Below are 23858 nucleotides of genomic sequence, written 5' to 3'. Positions count from 1 at the left end.
GTTGTAGCACAGTTACCTGACGTGTTGTAGCACAGTTACCTGACGTGTTGTAGCACAGTTACCTGACGTGTTGTAGCACAGTTACCTGACGTGTTGTAGCACAGTTACCTGACGTGTTGTAGTACAGTTACCTGACGTGTTGTAGTACAGTTACCTGACGTGTTGTAGTACAGTTACCTGACGTGTTGTAGTACAGTTACCTGACGTGTTGTAGTACAGTTACCTGACGTGTTGTAGTACAGTTACCTGACGTGTTGTAGCACAGTTACCTGACGTGTTGTAGCACAGTTACCTGACGTGTTGTAGCACAGTTACCTGACGTGTTGTAGTACAGTTACCTGACGTGTTGTAGCACAGTTACCTGACGTGTTGTAGCACAGTTACCTGACGTGTTGTAGCACAGTTACCTGACGTGTTGTAGTACAGTTACCTGACGTGTTGTAGTAAGTTACCTGACGTGTTGTAGCACAGTTACCTGACGTGTTGTAGCACAGTTACCTGACGTGTTGTAGCACAGTTACCTGACGTGTTGTAGCACAGTTACCTGACGTGTTGTAGTACAGTTACCTGACGTGTTGTAGCACAGTTACCTGACGTGTTGTAGTACAGTTACCTGACGTGTTGTAGCACAGTTACCTGACGTGTTGTAGCACAGTTACCTGACGTGTTGTAGTACAGTTACCTGACGTGTTGTAGCACAGTTACCTGACGTGTTGTAGCACAGTTACCTGACGTGTTGTAGTACAGTTACCTGACGTGTTGTAGCACAGTTACCTGACGTGTTGTAGCACAGTTACCTGACGTGTTGTAGCACAGTTACCTGACGTGTTGTAGTACAGTTACCTGACGTGTTGTAGTACAGTTACCTGACGTGTTGTAGTACAGTTACCTGATGTGTTGTAGCACAGTTACCTGACGTGTTGTAGTACAGTTACCTGACGTGTTGTAGCACAGTTACCTGACGTGTTGTAGCACAGTTACCTGACGTGTTGTAGTACAGTTACCTGACGTGTTGTAGTACAGTTACCTGACGTGTTGTAGTACAGTTACCTGACGTGTTGTAGTACAGTTACCTGACGTGTTGTAGCACAGTTACCTGACGTGTTGTAGCACAGTTACCTGACGTGTTGTAGTACAGTTACCTGACGTGTTGTAGTACAGTTACCTGACGTGTTGTAGCACAGTTACCTGACGTGTTGTAGCACAGTTACCTGACGTGTTGTAGCACAGTTACCTGACGTGTTGTAGTACAGTTACCTGACGTGTTGTAGTACAGTTACCTGACGTGTTGTAGCACAGTTACCTGACGTGTTGTAGCACAGTTACCTGACGTGTTGTAGCACAGTTACCTGACGTGTTGTAGCACAGTTACCTGACGTGTTGTAGTACAGTTACCTGACGTGTTGTAGTACAGTTACCTGACGTGTTGTAGCACAGTTACCTGACGTGTTGTAGCACAGTTACCTGACGTGTTGTAGCACAGTTACCTGACGTGTTGTAGCACAGTTACCTGACGTGTTGTAGCACAATTACCTGACGTGTTGTAGCACAGTTACCTGACGTGTTGTAGCACAGTTACCTGACGTGTTGTAGTACAGTTACCTGACGTGTTGTAGCACAGTTACCTGACGTGTTGTAGCACAGTTACCTGACGTGTTGTAGCACAGTTACCTGACGTGTTGTAGTACAGTTACCTGACGTGTTGTAGTACAGTTACCTGACGTGTTGTAGTACAGTTACCTGACGTGTTGTAGCAAAGTTACCTGACGTGTTGCACCTGACATGTTGCACCTGACGTGTTGCACCTGACGTGTTGCCGTGTGTCCCGCGTGTGCAGATGCAGAGCGAGGAGGGGACCGAGTGGCTCCTGGAGCTTCTCACCGACGTCCAGCTCCAACAGTATTTCATCCGGGTCCGAGACGAGCTCAACGTCACCCGACTGTCCCACTTCGATTATGTCAAGAACGAGGACCTGGAGAAGATCGGCATGGGACGTCCCGGTGCGTGATCGTCCACAATAATCACAAGCATTATAATATCACAAGAGCCATAATAATCATTATAATCACAATAATTATAATTTCACAATAATCACAAGCATTATAATATCACAATAATCATAATAATCACAATAATCATAGTCAATTCATATTTCTACAATCCATCATTAATATGCTAAATCATGTCTTTAATTGTCTTGGATAGTTCAAGTATTGCACAAAAAGTGAAGACTGTAAATGTAAAGACTAAAGTACAGAAATAAATATATAATAGAAGATTAAACTGCGGCTTCTCTCGAGTCTAAATGGATTTATCTCGTCTCAGTCTGATCTAAAGTCTGAAAGTATCTGAAAGTGTCTGAAAGCGTCTGAAAGTGTCTGAAAGCGTCTGAAAGCGTCTGAAAGTGTCTGAAAGCGTCTGAAAGTGTCTGAAAGTATTTGAAAGCGTCTGAAAGTGTCTGAAAGTATTTGAAAGCGTCTGAAAGTATCTGAAAGTGTCTGAAAGTGTCTGAAAGCGTCTGAAAGCGTCTGAAAGCGTCTGAAAGTATCTGAAAAGCGTCTGAAAGTGTCTGAAAGTATTTGAAAGCGTCTGAAAGTGTCTGAAAGTATTTGAAAGCGTCTGAAAGTGTCTGAAAGTATTTGAAAGCGTCTGAAAGCGTCTGAAAGAGTCTGAAAGTGTCTGAAAGCGTCTGAAAGTATCTGAAAGTGTCTGAAAGCGTCTGAAAGAGTCTGAAAGTGTCTGAAAGCGTCTGAAAGTATCTGAAAGTGTCTGAAAGCGTCTGAAAGTATCTGAAAGTGTCTGAAAGCGTCTGAAAGCATCTGAAAGTGTCTGAAAGTGTCTGAAAGTATTTGAAAGCGTCTGAAAGCGTCTGAAAGTGTCTGAAAGTATTTGAAAGCGTCTGAAAGTGTCTGAAAGTATTTGAAAGCGTCTGAAAGTGTCTGAAAGTATTTGAAAGCGTCTGAAAGTGTCTGAAAGTATTTGAAAGCGTCTGAAAGTGTCTGAAAGTATTTGATAGCGTCTGAAAGCGTCTGAAAGTGTCTGAACGTATTTGAAAGCGTCTAAAAGCGTCTGAAAGCGTCTGAAAGAGTCTGAAAGTGTCTGAAAGCGTCTGAAAGCGTCTGAAAGCGTCTGAAAGCGTCTGAAAGTATCTGAAAAGCGTCTGAAAGTGTCTGAAAGTATTTGAAAGCGTCTGAAAGCATCTGAAAGTATTTGAAAGCGTCTGAAAGTGTCTGAAAGTATTTGAAAGCGTCTGAAAGTGTCTGAAAGTATTTGAAAGCGTCTGAAAGTGTCTGAAAGTATTTGAAAGCGTCTGAAAGTGTCTGAAAGTATTTGATAGCGTCTGAAAGCGTCTGAAAGTGTCTGAACGTATTTGAAAGCGTCTAAAAGCGTCTGAAAGCGTCTGAAAGCGTCTGAAAGTGTCTGAAAGCGTCTGAAAGTGTCTGAAAGCGTCTGAAAGTGTCTGATAGCGTCTGAAAGCGTCTGAAAGTGTCTGAAAGCGTCTGAAAGCGTCTGAAAGTGTCTGAAAGCGTCTGAAAGTGTCTGAAAGTGTCTGATAGCGTCTGAAAGCGTCTGAAAGTGTCTGAAAGTGTCTGAAAGTGTCTGAAAGTGTCTGATAGCGTCTGATAGCGTCTGAAAGCGTCTGAAAGCGTCTGAAAGTGTCTGAAAGCGTCTGAAAGTGTCTGAAAGCGTCTGAAAGTGTCTGATAGCGTCTGAAAGTGTCTGATAGCGTCTGAAAGCGTCTGAAAGTGTCTGAAAGTGTCTGAAAGTGTCTGATAGCGTCTGAAAGCGTCTGAAAGTGTCTGAAAGCGTCTGAAAGTGTCTGAAAGCGTCTGAAAGTGTCTGATAGCGTCTGAAAGCGTCTGAAAGTGTCTGAAAGTGTCTGAAAGCGTCTGAAAGTGTCTGAAAGTATTTGAAAGCATCTAAAAGCGTCTGAAAGCGTCTGAAAGCGTCTGAAAGCGTCTGAAAGTGTCTGAAAGCGTCTGAAAGTGTCTGAAAGTGTCTGAAAGCGTCTGAAAGTGTCTGAAAGTGTCTGATAGCGTCTGAAAGCGTCTGAAAGTGTCTGAAAGTGTCTGAAAGTGTCTGAAAGTGTCTGATAGCGTCTGAAAGCGTCTGAAAGCGTCTGAAAGTGTCTGAAAGCGTCTGAAAGTGTCTGAAAGCGTCTGAAAGTGTCTGATAGCGTCTGAAAGCGTCTGAAAGTGTCTGAAAGTGTCTGAAAGTGTCTGATAGCGTCTGAAAGCGTCTGAAAGCGTCTGAAAGTGTCTGAAAGCGTCTGAAAGTGTCTGATAGCGTCTGAAAGCGTCTGAAAGTGTCTGAAAGTGTCTGAAAGCGTCTGAAAGTGTCTGATAGCGTCTGAAAGCGTCTGAAAGTGTCTGAAAGCGTCTGAAAGTGTCTGAAAGCGTCTGAAAGTGTCTGATAGCGTCTGAAAGCGTCTGAAAGTGTCTGAAAGCGTCTGAAAGTGTCTGAAAGCGTCTGAAAGTGTCTGATAGCGTCTGAAAGCGTCTGAAAGTGTCTGAAAGGGTCTGAAAGCGTCTGAAAGTGTCTGAAAGCGTCTGAAAGTGTCTGAAAGCGTCTGTTAGTGTCTGAAAGCGTCTGAAAGTGTCTGAAAGTGTCTGAAAGTGTCTGAAAGCGTCTGAAAGTGTCTGAAAGTGTCTGAAAGCGTCTGAAAGTGTCTGAAAGCGTCTGAAAGTGTCTGAAAGTGTCTGACAGCATCTGAAAGTGTCTGTGTCGTTCCAGGCCAAAGGAGGCTGTGGGAGGCCGTCAAGAGAAGAAGAGCTCTTTACAAACGCAAGTCCTGGATGAGCAAGGTTTGCACCAAACACACACTTTTGTTATGATTGGATTTTTGTCTTTGAATATTAAATCATTCATTTCAGAATCTAACCCACAGAGGAACTTGTTTTGGTGACTCGGTGCAAGATAAATAATGAACAATGATAAAACAACCTATATACCGATAAGTCAAAAAGAAAAACTATTTAAATCTGCTGTAAGATAAAAAAATAAAAATAAATAGGCTTACTATGTACACAGAATATACAGTTGAATTTCTAATCAAATGTCTGCAGGTGTTTCCAGTGAAGCGGCCGGACTCGGACCCCCAGCAGCACAGCAGCGTTCAGGGGGCGTCGGGGGACGCGGCTCCGGGCGGCGGCGAGGGCGGGGCTTCTCTCACCTGCCTCATCAGAGAGCCAGAGCTGCAGCTGCTCGAGCGGCTCGGCGACGGAACGTTTGGGGTGGTGCGCAGGGGAGACTGGACCGCACCCAACGGCCGAGTGGTACGACACAAAACACAGACACTTTTCACAGTGGAACAGTGTATTTTTTATTTCATTGCATGTTTTTCGCTCAAATCTTGATAAAAAAAGACCCAAACTGATTATGGAGGATTTGAAGAAACTGCTAATGTTTGTTATGATTCCTCTGCAATATATATGTACCAGTTGGTTTAATCTTTTATTTGCTATAATGAAACAAAAACAGTCTCTGCCGTAGAACAACCCTGTCCAGACAAAGCTCTTTATCAGGTTTTCAAGAATAATTTGCGACATAGAATTAAATGAACTCAGGTCAAAGTGCACACAGGGAAATGCTAACTTTAGGAGAAAGTGTGTCCTGTCATTCAAAAATATTAGACTGTTTTTTGACACTGCCATATGTATGTTATGTATATTATGTACTTGGGCCTCAAAACTCCAGCCATGGACAAAATTAACGGATATCTGTGGAATACACTTTTGGCTGCAGTTAAAAAGGCCATCGCTAGGAAACAGCTGATGCAAACCTCACTAACAACTAAGGACTGGACTGACACTGACAAAAAATTACATTCAGACTTAAATTCAATTCAATTCCATTTATTTTTGTAAAATCACAACAGCAGTCGTCTCGGAGGGCGACAGTGAAACACAGATGAGAACAGAAAACAGTAAATAATATAAGGTACAATGCGTCATGGCTGTCGTTTATTTTAGCATTAGCAATTAGCGTTTTGCTTTAGCATTTCAAAATATTGAACACCGCTATAATCCAGTGACACAATAAACCTTAAACATGATCCATCCCTGTAAACTCTTTCTAAATTTTCATCATAGTTACAAAAATAAGAGTTGCAGTGAATAATAAAACACAGAACGGGTCATGGCTCATTTTATCATTAGTATTTAGCATTTCACCGCTAGCGCAAATACAAATGACGCAGTAAAACAAATATCAAACCCCAGAAATATTGCTCCATCTACTGTTTATTGAAAGTACTGCACTGCACTTTTAAACGTGTGTCCGCGCTGTCTTCCCCCGTTTGTTTTCTGTCTGAAGGCCGGCGCGCTGGACTTTGACCGCTAAAATACCTTTATAGATGACAATATTGAACAGCGTTACAATCCACTGACACAATAAACCTTAAACATGATCCATCCCTGTAAACTCTTTCTAAATGTGCATTACATTTACAAAAATAAGAGTTGCAGTGAATAAAAAAACGCAGCATGTGTCATGGCTGTCGTTTATTTTAGCATTAGCATTAGCATATCACCACTAGCGCCAATACAAATGACGCAGTTAAACAAACGTTAAACCCCAGAAATATTGCTCCGTCTACTGTTTATTGAAAGCACTGCACTGCACTTTTAAACGTGTGTCCGCGCTGTCGTTCCACGTTTGTTTTCGTAGCTGTCAGTGGCGGTGAAGTGTCTGAAGGCCGGCGTGCTGGACTCCGACGGCCTGGACGACTTCATCAGAGAGGTCAACGCCATGCACTCGCTCAACCACCAAAACCTCATCCGCCTCCACGGGATCGTGCTCACTCAGCCCATGAAGATGGTGAGCGATGGGGGAAACCCGCCGCGGTTCAATACAATGAAACGCCCGCGCTCGCTAACGCTAACGCCGCTCCGCTGTGCGCAGGTGACCGAGTTGGCGCCCCTGGGTTCGCTTTTGGACCGGCTCCGGAAACGCCAGGGCCACATCCTGATCTCGTCGCTGTGCAATTACGCCGTGCAGGTCAGTGTCACCGCAGGAAGACCTAAACTAAAGTAGTAAAAGCAGTAAAAGCAGTAAAGGCAGATAAAAACGCTGAATTCCTGTTGTTTAGCACATATTTTTTGCATCACGTCCAACTGTGTAAACGTGTGGTCCTACTGTATGTCTCAAAAATGTGTGTGTGTGTTTTTTTTTTTTTGTGTTTTTTGTGTATGTGTTTTTTGTGTGTGTGTTTTTTTTAAATAGTATAAAGCAAAATAAAGTTGAAATCTGTCAACTGGACAAAAGCTTAGTTGAGTGAAGACTGGAGACGTCAAGGTTTATTAGGTTAATCTTCACAATATCATCTTAAGAACCAAAATATTATTGTGATTTATTAGGTCACAATATAATCTTAAAAAACAAAAATAACAATTGTGACAGTTTTAGAAGCAAAATTGAATATTTTTTGTTCAATATATAGTCCAAAAAACAAACTTAAATGTAAATATGTTTTGCATCTGGCGGTTTTTGTCACATTTATCTTGGGTTTTAATCATAAAGTCGCTCACAAACTTGAGGAACAGTCACATGTCAGACGACGGGATTGAAAGAAATTTTTAACATTTCACTTTTGTTCAGTCACAGTCTCAATAATCGTGAATAATCGTTAGATCGTGATGTTTTTTCTCACAATAATCGCAACACTAACATGTGATATCGTGACATCCCTCGTGAAGACGTTGTGAGATATTTAATGCGAGTATCCACTGTCAGAAGTGAAGAAACGAGTTGGATGAGTAGAAAAACATTCACTCTTGTCCCTTTATGGAATACTTTTTTGAGGGAAAACACAGGCACTATTTTTACACATAAACTCAAAATTATTCAAACCTTTGTCACTGATTTAAATGTTTTTTGTTTGTTTTTAAAGCTGTATTACCCATATCCTCCTCGATGACAATAATCAGACTGCTGCATGCTGTCTTCATCCAATTAGAAAGTATTTCAAATAAAGTGTACGTTGCTGCAGTATACGGCGCTTTGGGACGATTGTCTTTGCTTCACTTTTCTGTCAGTAAAATCGGTTTTAAATATTAGTGACGTGACAAAGGAACAAATTAGATAAACATCCTCTTTTCACAATTTAAAAATCAGATACTTCAGCTTTAATATAGACTTCAGATCAAGCTTAAACAAATGATACTTGAATTTAAATGAATTAAACATGAATTCAAAATGTTTTATTAAAATTGGTTTATTTATTTATTTATTGAATTTGTATTTATCAAATTTTACAAACACATAAACAGAACAGAACGACTAGAGAGAGTAGAATTTTAAATAAAAGAAATCTATCATCAACTAAACACAAATACAAACATAGTCCCGGCATATTAAGTTAAAAATTTATATATTTTGATTCCAATCACTATTTGCACTTGTTTTGGGAATTTTACACACAATGTATTCCTTAACAAGTTTTCTTCCTCAATAATATCACTCAAATACCAGTAATAAAGTTTAATCTAATCTAAAATCAATTTAATCTAATTTTAAGACACGTCCCTTGGGAATCTTGTACTATTCCCCTGAAAACTTGAAGTAATGATATGCTTTTGGTCAAAGATACACGGAGCACACATTCTGACTCGTCCCGTTATGCCTCCGGCCGCCTGTAGGTGGCGTGCGGCATGGCCTACTTGGAGTCCAAGCGTTTCCTGCACCGGGACCTGGCGGCTCGAAACGTCCTTCTGTCCACGAACGAAACGGTGAAGATCGGAGACTTCGGTTTGATGAGGGCGCTGCCGACTCACACGGACCATTACATCATGGAGGAGGGGCACAAGATCCCATTCCCCTGGTGGGCCGCCTCGTAGTTTCACCGCCACGGCGTTAGCAAAGGCATCGGAGAGTTCAGTCCGTACAGCATATATTAATAATTACTGTATTTTACCGTGAGAAAAAAACATATATAAGTCGCACTGGAGTTTAAAATGCGGTTGCAAGTGTGAAAATAACAAATAGTATCACATATAAGTCGCTCCGGAGTATAAGTATATAAGTATAAATCGTATAAGTCGCCAAAACTATGAAAAAAGGTGCGACGTGGTGGATGGCCTGTAGTTGCAACTTTTCGCCACCGATCATAGCGACTAAATGATTGTTAAAGACTATATTTTTCTCCTCATGTTTTTGTTAAAGGACATATATTAGTCATTATATTATTGTTTAACCACATTTTAACATAATTCCGTCATCAAAACCACACATTAGTTTAGCTTCATTCGCGCTCCAAAAGTAAATCTTATTACTGTATTTTCTGCACTATAAGGCGCACTGTCAATGAATGGTCTATTTTCGATCATTTTTCATATATAAGACGCACCGGACTATGAGGCACATTAAGCGAAACAAAACGTGTACCACACAAAATCACTTCGGCGCACTTTAGTTTTTTGAGAAAATTAAAGGCTTTTAAGTGCGCCTTATAGTGGGGAAAATACGGTAAGTTATCTCCCTCTGAGCCTCACAAAAACGGTTTCAAGTTTCTTAGACTCGCGCCACAGTTTTTAAATCCATCAATCATCTTCACATACATTCTGAGCGTTTCTTCTTCCTGTCAAATCATGTGCGTAACCACAGATCGCCTGCATTAGCACGTCTGGGGCTAGTTAGCTTCAGTTTTTTTTCCCTTTGCTGCCAGTCGATGGAGCGCTAACACAACGGAAGAACGCCTCACAGATATAAAGTAATTGCCAACATGTAACACAGGCCAACAACAACACGCTTAACGCAGAATATGTGTGTTTAATGATGTGTTTCATTGATTCTGGTCTAACTTGTGTCGTCGGTTGTCGATGCGTTGTCCAGGTGCGCTCCGGAGTCGCTCAAATCTCGCAGCTTTTCTCACGCGTCCGACACCTGGATGTTCGGAGTGACCCTGTGGGAGATGTTCACGCACGGACACGAGCCGTGGCTGGGGCTCAACGGAAGCCAGGTAAAGGCCGAGACAAGTCTGTGCATCGTGTTTGTTCCTGATGCGATACGGAGCGTGTTAATCGTGACCTTTGAACCCGGAGGAGGTCGAGGCTTCAGGAGTTTTCGCTTGGGAGAAAAGAGTGTTGGCTGCCGTGGCTGGTCCAATACATGCGTTCGCGGTGACGTCATACATCCGGGATTTCCCCATAGCGGCCATTTTGAAAGGGGCACGCGATGTATATAAACCACCACGACTGCATCCTTTTCTACGGCATAATGAGCTACGGATACTTTCATTCTTTAGACGAAAACGGCAAACTAAGGCACACGACAAAGCTATCATTCCTTGGTCTGACAACAGTCCTGACAGAACGCAGGTTTTTGGCATTTTGGCCTCATATTTCCTGGATATCGTGTGTAGTAGATGTGCTGTTGTGCCCCTTTCAAAATGGCGGACTCAGTTGCTACTGTACAAGTTCCCGGATGTGCAAACGCATGTATGGTCGATTTGTTCAACAGAAAGTTAATCCATTGGTCAATAAAGACAAGCGGAATAACCAACATTCACAGTAAATGGGCAAATTCATCTGTGTAAATCCTCTTCCTCTGCAAAGAAAAGAGATATTTTGAGGTTTGAATATATGTAGTTTGGTTTCCAGCCTCGGAAAGCGCCCGTTTGACGCGTCTCTGCCGTCTCCAGATCCTCCATAAGGTGGACGTGGAGGCCGAGCGTCTGTCCAAGCCGGACGACTGCCCTCAGGACATTTATAACGTGATGCTGCAGTGCTGGAGCCCGAAGCCCGAGGACAGGCCCACCTTCGTCGCTCTCAGAGACTTCCTGCTCGAGGTATTGACATCTACGCTACAATACACCGAGCCTAAACACTTTCTCGTGTCTTTAAATGTTCATTGTGTTATGTTTACCTCGTTGTAGACGATGCCCACCGACATGAGAGCTTTGCAGGACTTTGAGGAGGAGGACAAGCTGCAGATCAAGATGAACGACGTCATCACCATCATCGAGGGCAGGTGAGAATGAGTCGTGAGCTCCGGCGCTCGCTGATCTCGCCGCAGAAAGCTTTGAAATTGAATTTGACCGTTTCATGTAAGTGGCGGCGGTTTAGAGCTGATGGTGATGGTCAAAGTATCATGAAGTAACATGAACCTCTGTAATATATTGAGCTTTCTAACTTAATCTGGTTAAAGTTATTCTATGTCATTTTATTGCCATTTTACCTCCAGAAATGGCGGTCGCCCCGATAAATCACAACTAATCTATTGTTGAAATAATTCTCAATTACTTTATTAATTGAATAGTCCTCGTCTGGTCTGAACTCAGTGTGATTAGAGAGAAGGTTTTACTATGTCTCAGTGAATACATCAAAATGATACAGGTTACGATGAATAAACATTTTTTTGTTCTCGCAGCAGCACTTTATCTTTTTTATTCCCGTAAAAATCTCATTATCACAGGCATTTTGAACCACTAACTGATCGATTGATTAAAAGAATGATCCTTAAATGATAATTGTTCATTGTGGCACTAATAGAAAATATCCAGGGAGTTTCACAGGTATAAATTGCAGCAAAATATAAATAAAAAACACATGTTGAGTATTCCCAAAGACAGGAATATCCAAGGCACTTTGTTAATTTACAAAAACAATATTAAAAAGCCTTTATTGTTGCATGGCTTTAAGTGAGCACCTGTTTTTTGGACATTTAAGTTCCCATGCAGCGCTCTTTATTTTTATTTGTCTTATGCAGGGAGTTTGTTCTGGAACTGAAACGGCAACAACATAAAACATACCGTATTTTCCGGACTATAAGTTGCACCTTTTTTCATAGTTTTGGCCGGGGTGCAACTTATACTTATATTTATACTTATATACTTATACTCCAGAGCGACTTATATGTGACATTATTTGTTATTTTCACACTTGCAACTGCATTTCATACTCCAGTGTGACTTATACTCCAGAAAATACTGTATCGATAACAGTCGAGGTTCTAGGACTAAGATTTGAACTTACAGCAGACACGTATCAGTCCATGTGCGATTTCAGAACCTCAGAACTAGAAACGTGATGATGTAATTAAACGTTAAATCCACGTTCTTCCTGTGGCGTGTCGTTGGCGTCAGGGCGGAGCATTACTGGTGGCGTGGCCAGAATCGTCGCAGCCTCCGCATGGGGCAGTTCCCTCGCCACGTGGTCACGTCGGTGGCGGGTCTGTCGGCGCAGGACATCAGCCGCCCGCTCAAACACTCCTTCATCCACACGGGGCACGGCGACACGGACCCGCACAGGAGCTGGGGCTTCGCCGACCGCATCGACAGGTCCGTTCTGTTTCGCCCGGCTCACATTTTCAGAAAGCATAAACAAATACACATGAATGGAATGTTGTACAACGTTATCAGCAGTATTTGGATATATTTTTGAGATTGAATCATTGCTGTCTTTAACACTCCCACTATGGCAACTTGAACACTAAATAATAATTCTAAACTGCAAGTGATTTTTATGTTTTATTAGTTGAGATGTTTAATTTTTGAACTAGATTGTGACAGATAGAGATTTCTTTGTCATACTGCTGATGATGTTTGTCCAAAAAACATTTTATTTGACTTGCAAAATACAGGAATAAGTCCTTTTTTGTCATTTACACATGACTCAATGCTTCTTCCGTTCACCAGAGGGCAGCACAGCTCATTTATTTATCGGTGTATGTGCAGGAGACGCACAATTTGCTGCTGTTTTGAAATGTTCATTATTTCTTTTGCTCTTTAGTTTGTATTTAGGAAACCCAATGGACCCTCCGGATGTTCTTGGTAAAACTCCAGCTGAAGCAAGACCAACCAAACTTCCAAACCGTGCCAAAAGTAAGACAAATATACATTATAAACATTACTTTGGTGTTATTTACTTTTTGTTGACGTCTTGAACAAATTAAGCAGAAAATAATTAATATGTTTCCTGTTTTTGTTAGAACAACCTCCACCTCGGCCGCCTCAGCCTGCCATTCTGCTGAAGAGTAAGTCACAGCTTTTGATTTTTATTCATCAAAAATGTATAATGTCATGAATGTTGTCAGAAAATGTGCACATTTTGAATAATATGTTGTTTTTAATAAAGAACGTGACAAAATTTGAGAATAATACGTCTTCATCTTTCAAACAAACGTGATATTTCTTCACTTTTATGGGTAACGTTTTACTTAAACCTCAATTTATACATTTAAAGACACGTTTTAGCACTTTTCTGTTGAATTTACATGATATTGTCTGAATATTGTTGTGGGGATACTCCAAAAAAGTATTTCGATATTCATTTTTGTCTGTACCGCCCTCTCTTTCATGATGGTGTGTACAGTGTGTAATAATGTGTGTACAGTGTGTAATATTGTGTGCACAGAAAACTGGCCTTTTCTAAGTACCGTAATTTCCACACTATAAGGCACTAAGCGAAACAAAACGTGTACCACACAAAATCGCTTCAAGGTCAGTAAGTACAACCAGAATTAATCAATTTATAAGGCGCACTGTCGTTTTTTGAGAAAATCAAAGGCTTTAAAGTGCGCCTTATAGTGCGGAAAATACGGTATATGCAGTTTAAGTTAAGTTATTATTATACCAGCAGTAGATTACTATCAGATCATCCAAGAAATGATTGAACCTGGTTTAAAATAAATCAATATTACAGATTATATATTTGATTAATTATGACTAACTTAGAAAACACTTCATCCTCGTGTATATATTTTGTCAAACTGAATTCATGAGCGTATCAAGAACTGCTTTGTATTTCCAGAGCCATTTTACGACTCTGTGCTGGACGATTACGAGGACGAGGACGAGGGCGGCGCTTCGTCCAGTCTGAAAAAGCTGGGCGTGTCTCTGGGTCTGAAGCTCCGCCCGTGGGAGGCGGGGGTCCGATCGGCCAGGAGCGAAGTGTCCCTCATAGACTTCACCGACGACAGCTTCAGCTCCACCACGCCGTCCCCGCTCGCCGAAACCCACCCGCGGGACGACGACACGCTGACGGTACGAGCGGCCGATGAGTGCGTTCAGTACATTTCAGTGTAAGGGATGCGCACCTAGAGGCGGTGTAAGGGATGCGCACCTAGAGGCGGTGTAAGGGATGCGCACCTAGAGGCGGTGTAAGGGATGCGCACCTAGAGGCGGTGTAAGGGATGCGCACCTAGAGGCGGTGTAAGGGATGCGCACCTAGAGGCGGTGTAAGGGATGCAATCCCCTAGAGGCGGTGTAAGGGATGCAATCCCCTAGAGGCGGTGTAAGGGATGCAATCCCCTAGAGGCGGTGTAAGGGATGCGCACCTAGAGGCGTGTAAAGGATGCGCACCTTGAGGCGGTGTAAGGGATGCAATCCCCTAGAGGCGGTGTAAGGGATGCGCACCTAGAGGCGTGTAAGGGATGCAATCCCCTAGAGGCGGTGTAAGGGATGCGCACCTAGAGGCGGTGTAAGGGATGCGCACCTAGAGGCGTGTAAGGGATGCGCACCTAGAGGCGTGTAAGGGATGCAATCCCCTAGAGGCGGTGTAAGGGATGCGCACCTAGAGGCGTGTAAGGGATGCAATCCCCTAGAGGCGGTGTAAGGGATGCGGACCCAGAGGCGTGTAAGGGATGCAATCCCCTAGAGGCGGTGTAAGGGATGTGCACCTAGAGGCGGTGTAAGGGATGCGCACCTAGAGGCGGTGTAAGGGATGCAATCCCCTAGAGGCGGTGTAAGGGATGCGCACCTAGAGGCGGTGTAAGGGATGCAATCCCCTAGAGGCGGTGTAAGGGATGCGCACCTAGAGGCGTGTAAGGGATGCGCACCTAGAGGCGTGTAAGGGATGCGCACCTAGAGGCGTGTAAGGGATGCAATCCCCTAGAGGCGGTGTAAGGGATGCGCACCTAGAGGCGGTGTAAGGGATGCAATCCCCTAGAGGCGGTGTAAGGGATGCGCACCTAGAGGCGTGTAAGGGATGCGCACCTAGAGGCGTGTAAGGGATGCGCACCTAGAGGCGTGTAAGGGATGCGCACCTAGAGGCGGTGTAAGGGATGTCGGATGTGCGCATGTCGGTCCAAACGTCACAAGCACAAATTATGAAGCGTCTCCGTACAAATGTGAGCGATTAGAAGTACAAAATGAGCATCAACTAACATGTTTTTGTCTTTGTAAATCTGTCCACAGTATTTGGTAGGACTAGACAATACATTGCAAAAATATTGATATCGCAGCTATGGCCGATTATCAATAAATATAAATGTAACTGCGTGTCTTAAAGGACAAATATTATGCATTATTTGCATTGTTATCGGCCTTTAAACATACACTTAGTTTAAGATAAACAAGTCCTTAATTTCAGCGCAAAGATTTATGGACGATTCAGAGTAGAGTGTTTTTGACGCTCGGAGGGGAGAGGGGCTTTCCAGGATTCATCAAACTAGTGTGAATGAAGCTAATGCTAATGCTAAGTGTGTTTATGATGAGGGAGCGATGTAAGAACATGTTTAAAAGCTCAAAAAAGTAAAATTTGCATAATATGTGTTCTTTTAATTGAAAAAGGCAGATTTTGTTTATTATTTTTTATTAAGTCCTAAATTAGCTTTGATTTAATCTTGGTTTTATCTATGTTAAGTTTCATTTATTTTTAGAGTCTGATACATTTTTTGAGACTTGCACATTTAGGTTTGTTTCAACATAACAGAAATTACTGTATAATAAAGTAGCCTATATTGAAAATATCACAATAATGTCAATATTGCAGTCACATATTACCGTATTTTCTGCACTATAAGGTGCACCGGACTATAAAGTGCATTAAGCGAAATAAAACGTGTAAAGCACAAAATGCGAGGTCAGTAATCACAACCAGCATACTTCCATATATAAGGTGCACAATTATAAAGCGCTGTAGTTTTTAGAGAAAATTAAATTTTAAGTGTGCCTTATAGTGTGGAAAATACGGCTTCCATGACGTCCGTAATAGTCATTCTTGAAGGGTCCAAAGCCACTTTATCCTTCAGTAAAGATGACTCCACGGCTCAATAGTGTCATAAAAATGTGAATAAATAAATAGTTGTGTTTATCTCCTGTAGGACACGCCCTCCATCCTGGACTGGCCACTGCCTCAGCCGGCCTATGACGAGGTCACTGCAGAGGCCGAGGACCAGTCTGAGGATCAGGAGGTGAGGACCATCAACAAGACCCAGACTGAAGACACTTCTGCCGGAGCCGGAGCCGGAGCCGGAGCTGGAGCCGGAGCCGGAACAAAAACACCATCGAGAAACGAGTCCCAGTCTGCAGATCTGTTCCAGGAACTACAGAGAGAGGTGCAATTTATGACATTTATACATCAAACTTCATGTAGAATTGTTGAAAGAAAATCAGAATGAGTTTTTAAAATATATTGTTTTGGAATAAATCTGGGTAGATTGTAGAATGTTGGAAACCATGGGAAGTTCTAGAAATGCATTTAACAATAATTAATTTTATTATTTTTGTTTGGTATTTGATATTGATTTTCTCATCCTTATGAAACCCGATCTATGATGCTTTCAATTTCCTTTCAATTGATTTGTTATATGTAATCATTGGCATTGGGTTAGTATTCTGTAAAATTACAATTGTGACTATAAATGAATTGAACTAAACTAAACGTCTGTTCTTACTGCTACTTAAAAAAACTATTATATTATTATTAAATCAAGATTGTTTAAAAACATTAAATAAATTGTAAAAGATTGAATGAAGTAGTATTTACAAGTTTAATATATTTTGACTTAAATAGTAGTATAAATAGTATTTGTAGTAATTTTTGTGCTGTAATATTTTTTTTGTTCTAATTTCAAGTTAGAAAATGCTTGTCTTGTTCTTATTCTAAGTAAAACTGGATATTTTTGGCTTGTTCTATTGACAACCTTATTTTGAGACAAGATATTTAAGATGGTCACTGAACATTATCTGTTTCTCACCATCAAACCTCAATCTCTCTGTCTCAGGTGATGGTGAAGCTGCAGGTTCCCATGGCGACGGGCCGCTCGCTCCCCTCATCCCCCCTCCCCCTGTTACCCCTGACCCCTCTCACGCCTCACAGACAGATCTACCTGCCCTCGCCCTCCTCCAGCACCTCCTTCACCGCCTGTTTAGAGGAGCTGCAAACGCAACACCACCCGAAACAGCCCCCGCAGCGCCCCCTGCTGCCGCCCCGAAGCCCCGCCCCTCCCCTGCGTCACCCCAAATACAGCCCCTCCCAAAAATCCAACCAGTCACGCTCCAGCTCCATCTCCCTGGGCAACGACGAAGACACGCCCCCGCAAATCCCGCCGCGAGACCACATGGCGTTTTCCCAGCCGGCCTCGCGCTCGTCCCCCCCGCTGCCGTTGGTTCCTTTGGCGATACCTCCTCCGCCTCAGTCTGCGTCCCCGCGGAGGGCGGCGGGGCTCCTGGGGCCCCTCGTGTCGACCAACTCCTCGCCTTCGCCGCTGTCGTCGTCGTCGCCCGCCCTTCCTCAAGGTGGGGGCGGCGCGTCCCAAACGTCCAAAGTCGCCTCGTCGTACTCGCCGGCGTCTCTGCTGGACCCGCTGGCTTGTCGGGACGGGCGGGGCTTCTCCTCTCTGATTGACAGCTCACAGACCGCACCCCCGGCCCCTCTGCCAGAGCGTCCCGCATTTCTGGAAAGGTCAAATTAAATAAATAAATCATCAAAAATGTAAAAGTAGTCTCTTGCAATAATGAATGAATAGTGCGACTTGTTATATACTCTCTATAAACTCTTCTTCAACTGCATTACTTTTATTACATCTCTAGTACCGTATTTTCCGGAGTATAAGTCGCACCAACCAAAAAATGCATAATAGAGAAAAAAAAAAACATATATAAGTTGCACTGGAGTATGAAATGCAGTTGTAAGTGTGAAAATAACAAATAATATCACATATAAGTCGCTCCGGAGTATAAGTATATAAGTATAAATATTTATATAAGTCGCACCCCGGGCAAAATTATTAAAAAAGGTGCAACTTATAGTCTGGAAAATACGGTACTCAAGTTTATTACAGCCTCCATCACCATCACTATTATTATATTTCAGTGGCTGCTGTTACACATTCACTCAAAATCTAATTATGACTAATTATCATTACATTTTTGGACTTCTCAGATTGTTAAAATGAAATGTAAACAGCAAAATTGTCTGATTTCTTTTCGTTCATGTTTCCTCTGATTCGTCACATCAGATTTTGCAATTTTTGCTTGTTATTTAAAGGGTGTACGAAAGATTTTTTTTTTTAATTTTCCAATTTTGACTTCATTTTGTGTATTTATACCTGTTTTACATAGACATTATAGTTTTACACCAATCAAGTTGGTATTTGTGGGGAAAACGTTGACAAAACTGTAGAAAAATTACAGGAAGTGACCTCACACTAGGGACACTCACTCCAGTCAATGTTTATGTATAATTTACATTAAAGAAACACATTTTTGACTCTAAACAATAATTCAACAAAATTAAGTCGCTCTCGTATATTTGTCAAATAAAAACAACTTTGACATTAAAGTTTTTGCCCTGTGGTTGCTGGGTAATTTAATTGTGATGTCATCAATCACAACAACAGGAAGTGAAATTATAAACCTAAAAAAAAAGTTATTTTCTGTGATGAAATTTTTAGCATTTTTAGCATTTTAGTTCAATGAGTCAATTCAATTTTTTTTTATTGTTAAATGGCACTAATTAAAAGTCTACATTGTTTATGATCAGGAAATGTATAACTAGACATTTTTATTTGTTTTTAAAAAGACAAAATAAAATCGAACATTGTGATCCCTCAAAAAAAGAGAAAAATGTCGAGAAATTTGCATTTTTACTGCTATACTTCCACTATTACTACTAATACTGCAACAACTTAAAATATTACACGTGCCATAATTACAAAAGTGAGTTTGTTTGTGACAGTGGCAGATCCGAGCTTGTTCTGTGTTTGTTTGTACAGATACGGAGCAGCGAACATGGCCGCCGTCAAACCAATAGTGCAGAAGCCGCCTCCCAAACCAAACTCCTCCTACAACAACAACAACAACGGACGGACCACAAATCCCAGCATGCATCCTGAGCAGAGCATCGCCAAAGTAAGATAAGATAAGATAAGATATTCCTTTATTGTCCCACATGGGGAAATTTCATTGGTGCAACGCAGGTAGATACAGAGGTAGATACAGAAGAACAGATCACTTATAGGAAGTCTGAAAAACACTTTCACTAGAAGATCTCCTTTAAATAAATAAAAACTCCCATAGACAAATAAATAAATAAATAAATACCATTGCATGTGATCCCGACGGTAATTGCACATGAATATGTGTCACGACAGCACATAGATTGCACATGAATTTCACAGTAATTGCACATGAATTGCACATGAATTCCAACAGCAATTGCACATACGACAGAATTGCACATCAGTATTAGGTTAGGTCAGTATTGCGACGGGATAACGTGACGATCTCCGGGTAAGACGACTGTTCTCCGCAGTTTCATGAGTTCCTCCTTTGTGGAAACGCGGTACGGCACCGGCCGGGGGGCGGGGCCGGAGCCGGGGGGCGGGGCCGGAGCCAAGACACATCGCAACGACACGACGAAAACACTCAATCCAGCCGAATAAAGTCAAAACAAGTTAATTTAAAGCGATTCCAGTGCGTGTCCCGATCGTTCGTGAAGTTCCTCTTTCATATAAACGTGTATATAAACGTGTACCGACGACACGCCGTACTTTAGCGCGGCCGGAGGGCGCGCGGGGGGGGAGGGGGCTGGTGGGCTCACTCGGAGCTAGCTCACGTCACAACAACACAACGAAAAACGCTCAAATCCAGCCGAAAAAAAGTCAAAAACAGTTGAATTAAAAAACTATTCCAGCGCGTGTCCCTATCGTACAGTAAAATAGAAAAAATATACTAACTATATTTACAAAATATAGGAGATAAAGCACAATAAGTGTGAGAAAGAAGAGAGAGCGTTTACAAAGTAAATGAAACAGTGAAGTCACACAAATCTGAACGTTGTGTTTTATCAAATTGTGCATTTTAATTTAGAGCAGAGAGTGAATTAGTCCTTTTAGAAGTATTCAAGTCATGTTTTTGTCCTCTTTTTGACCCGGTTTAGCCTCGTTTAGACTGAATTAAGCGTTGCACTCGCGGTTACATTTGTAATTTATGTTTTTAAGGTATAATTTGGTTCACTACGCGCACTTGAGATAAGAAATATGAACTGCTTTTAAAAGAATCCCATGTGTTTCAAATCCTAGAGGTCCAAACTAATGAATTGTTAAATGTAGTAATCTTTTTATTGTTCTTTAGGTCCACGGAGAGGTCCACGGTGTCACTCTGGAGGAATGCCGGGCCGCTCTTGTCACTCACAACTGGGGCGTCCCTCAGGCCGTAAACCATCTAAAGGTGAGGATGGTAATAAAGATGAGGCTGTCAGTCTGCGCCAGGCTCTGAGGCCGCCGCCCACAATCACTCACACGACTCCATCTTTAGGAGGAAAGAGGGACAAAGTGTCTTGCCCCTGAGTCGGAGTCGGCAGTGGTCAGTGCAGAAGGCTGTTGTCAGGCATATTTCAGTTTGCAGTGCATTTAAAGCCCCAAAAGGAGGAAGTATGTACTTAAATTTAACTACCGTATTTTCTGGAGTATAAGTCGCACTGGAGTATAAGTCGCATCAGCCAAAAAATGCATAATAGAGAACACTTGCAGTTGCAAGTGTGAAAATAACAAATAATATCACATATAAGTCGCTCCGGAGTATAAGTATAAATATAAGTATAAGTCGCACTCCGGCCAAAACTATGAAAAAAGACTTATAGTCCGGAAAATACGGTAGTTCCAACTCTCAAAAATCAATTTGGCACTTGGTTAATATTTGTATGCATTTTTTTTTTTTCAAAATTAAAAGAGAAAACAGTAAATTGGGTAATTTTAACAATATTCTAGAAAGAATAAGGCATCCATAGAAGAAAAGGTTAACGCACACAAGGTTTTAAATAAAAGTCACATTTAGTCCAGTTTCTTTCACATTTGTCCATTTCGAGATTGAGTCTGTGTGTGATTTTGTTTTTCATTTTCAGTTCTTTGTTCAGTGTCAGTTTGGTTTGGGTCCAGTCCTTAATCGTCTGAGCAGTTTGTGTCATCCATGTTTTTATGATGGCCTTTTCCCCGGCCCTCAGTAATATGTTCCAGAGGTATCCATCAATATTGTCCATGGCAGGGGTTTTGAGGCCCAAATACTCGATGGCGGAGTCCCATCCAATATTTATGTGGAACAGGACAGTCCCAGAACACATGATAATGATGTGCCACAACCACAGCCCCTCCCACCTCCAGCCCCTCCCACCTCCAGCCCCTCCCTGTGAGTAAGGAAAAAGACAGAAACATTATGAAGATTTTCCCATTCCTCGTCCATCAAGACAAAATCACCTTATTTTTCCCATTTAATTTGAACATACTTAGTAAATTGGCTGTCCAGATCATTAATGCATCTGTATGTGTTAGATATTATTCCCCTGCATACATTTTCGGACACGTGCGCAGCTTTAGAACTGCTCACCAAAGCTCTGTCAGTCCCAGCGCTATTTCCTGGTTGGCGAAGCACTTTATTAGTAGATGCAGACAGTGCGCAAAGATGTGATTTGACTAAAAACTCTACGGAAAGTGTGCTAATGTGCTAATTTAAAGAAAAAACTACAAGGCAAGTTTATTTGTAGAGCACATTTCATACACAAGGCAATTCAAAGTGCTTCACAGCAGGAAAAATGCATTCAAATCACAAAGAAATTACAGAAACAGAAATACAATAAAATGAACAAAAATAAAAAAAAACATCTAGCCAAATCCAAATTTATGGGAGCACATTGGCAGGCATTCCAGACACTCCTTCCCATATTTATTTGACATTGCAGCATGACAGGCGTCTCCGGGATGGACACATCACTTTTAGATTGATTTGTTCCCATATCTGCTCGCTTTCTGCAGACAATTCTTTCCACTAAAGTGCACTGAGTTGTCTAATATCACAATGCGTCCCACATAAATGACACGTTGCCTGTTCTACATGAATACTGCTCCTCGTGTTATGCCTGACTCTTTGTGAAAATAATGCCAGGATTGTGCATGTTTTCCTCTGGCGGTGTAGTACGTTCTGTCCCACTCTGTCCTGCAGGTGGAGCAGTTGTTCCGCCTCGGGCTCCGGTCCAGAGGCGACTGTGAGACGCTGCTGCAGAGCTGCCAGTGGAACCTGGAGCAGGCCAGCACGCTCATGCTCGACACATACGGACCTCACAACAAGTAACTGACAGTCTGTGTTTTTAAGAGGGCCGACTGGGCTGAATGGACTTTTCAATTCAATTCAATTCGAGCCACTTTAGCCGGTTTTCTGACGTGGCACTCGACCCTCAAAGACGACCCGGTTGTAGATTGTGAACAGAAGAAAACACACGATAACTTGTTAAAATGCAAATAAAGCATCCAATCAATACAATTAACAAATACCTAAAAATAAAAGTGGAATAAAATGGTGTAACGCAAGAGCTCTGGCACCGTGGATAGTCTTTTATAAGTGCTTTGAATTCATTAAAAGCCATAAAATCATTTAAGTTAAAGAGCATTTGTGTTTTGTTTCATAGGCTGGAGAAAAGTGGCTGAAAGTCTAAAATAAGAATGTCCAAAGATTCAGTTAAACGACGAATACTTGATCTGCAAACATGTTAAAGTGCCTATGACAGGTTTTTATGATTTTCTAATTTTGACTCTATCTGGTGTATTTATACCTGTCGTACATATACATTATAGTTTTACACCAATCGAGCAGGTATTTGTCGAGAAAAGTTGAAAAATCTGTAGAAAAATGACAGGAAGTGACATCACACTAGGGACACTCATTCATCAAAGATTTATGCAGAATTTAGACAAAGAAACAACTCTTTTTTTAATCTAAACATTAGTTCAACAAAATAGGCACTGTTTGCTGAGTAATATCCTAGTGTGATGTCATCAATTACAAACAGGAAGTGAAATCATAAACCTAAAAAATGTGCTATTCTGTGATAACATTTTAACTTTTCTTTTTTTGCAAAATTCTAAATATATTAATCTTTACTGCATTGTAGTTCAATGAGTCGTCCGACCTGTAGGGGGCACTTTAAATAATCCGTATAAATCCCAATGTGAGCTTTATAAACAACAGTGCTGTTCTCTTCTGGCATCCAATGATTATATTCCTCCTGAGTTCTGTTTCCTTCTCCTTTAATGAGCGTTAGCGCTGAAAGATAAACTGAGGTTTTTAAAGGCCGTTGAACGAATATATATGTAGAATATGTAAAATATCGCCATAATCCAGAACTGAGAGAAATAGAGCCTGGATTAACTATTTTCTACTATTACAAATACAGCAATTTAATGCTGGCGTGTGCAAGAAAGAGCATAAAACATGTACCATATTTTCAGGACTAAAAGTCTTACCTTTTTTCATAGTTTTGGCCGGGGTGCGACTTACACTTATATTTATACTTATATACTTATACTTATACTCCAGAGCGACTTATATGTGATATTATTTGTTATTTTTACGCTTGCAACTGCATTTCATACTCCAGTGCATACTCTTTTATGCATTTTTTAGCTGGTGCGACTTATACTCCGGAAAATACGGTAAACTAACCAAAACAAAGCAGCAATGCAAAGCTCTGGGAAACAGAAGCAAGTGCACGATTTGATATGTTGAATATAAGAAGAATAAGGCCAAAAGAGAGGAAAGAAAGCTCCATTATCACATGTTTACATAAATGCTCTGTTTTATAACGTGTAATTGTTATAATGTGTCGTCTGTTTGTGTTTTTTCCAGGCCGTGAGAGCAGGACAAGACT

At 41.6% G+C, this 23858-nt stretch overlaps 1 protein-coding gene across 1 annotated transcript in view; it reads left to right on the top strand.

Moving 5' to 3' along the window:
- Positions 1 to 23858, top strand: part of LOC140364398 (activated CDC42 kinase 1-like) — a 29039-nt gene extending 5181 nt beyond the window's left edge. The window contains exons 2-20 of the mRNA XM_072450514.1: positions 1838 to 2000; positions 4735 to 4805; positions 5067 to 5276; positions 6670 to 6819; positions 6904 to 6999; positions 8640 to 8821; positions 9832 to 9958; positions 10640 to 10786; positions 10874 to 10968; positions 12083 to 12277; positions 12729 to 12820; positions 12928 to 12972; positions 13749 to 13981; positions 16042 to 16275; positions 16945 to 17624; positions 18937 to 19072; positions 20297 to 20392; positions 22157 to 22281; positions 23837 to 23858. Of these exons, the coding sequence (XP_072306615.1) occupies positions 1838 to 2000; positions 4735 to 4805; positions 5067 to 5276; positions 6670 to 6819; positions 6904 to 6999; positions 8640 to 8821; positions 9832 to 9958; positions 10640 to 10786; positions 10874 to 10968; positions 12083 to 12277; positions 12729 to 12820; positions 12928 to 12972; positions 13749 to 13981; positions 16042 to 16275; positions 16945 to 17624; positions 18937 to 19072; positions 20297 to 20392; positions 22157 to 22281; positions 23837 to 23843 (3084 nt within the window). The 3' untranslated portion in view covers positions 23844 to 23858. The remainder of the gene's footprint in view (positions 1 to 1837; positions 2001 to 4734; positions 4806 to 5066; positions 5277 to 6669; positions 6820 to 6903; positions 7000 to 8639; positions 8822 to 9831; positions 9959 to 10639; positions 10787 to 10873; positions 10969 to 12082; positions 12278 to 12728; positions 12821 to 12927; positions 12973 to 13748; positions 13982 to 16041; positions 16276 to 16944; positions 17625 to 18936; positions 19073 to 20296; positions 20393 to 22156; positions 22282 to 23836) is intronic.

The sequence above is a fragment of the Eucyclogobius newberryi genome, unplaced genomic scaffold (genome assembly GCF_026437365.1).
Source record: "Eucyclogobius newberryi isolate DKJ021-1_F unplaced genomic scaffold, fEucNew1.0.hap1 SCAF_18, whole genome shotgun sequence".
NCBI classification, from domain to species: domain Eukaryota; kingdom Metazoa; phylum Chordata; class Actinopteri; order Gobiiformes; family Gobiidae; genus Eucyclogobius; species Eucyclogobius newberryi.
This window is presented reverse-complemented; position numbering and strand designations above follow the sequence as displayed.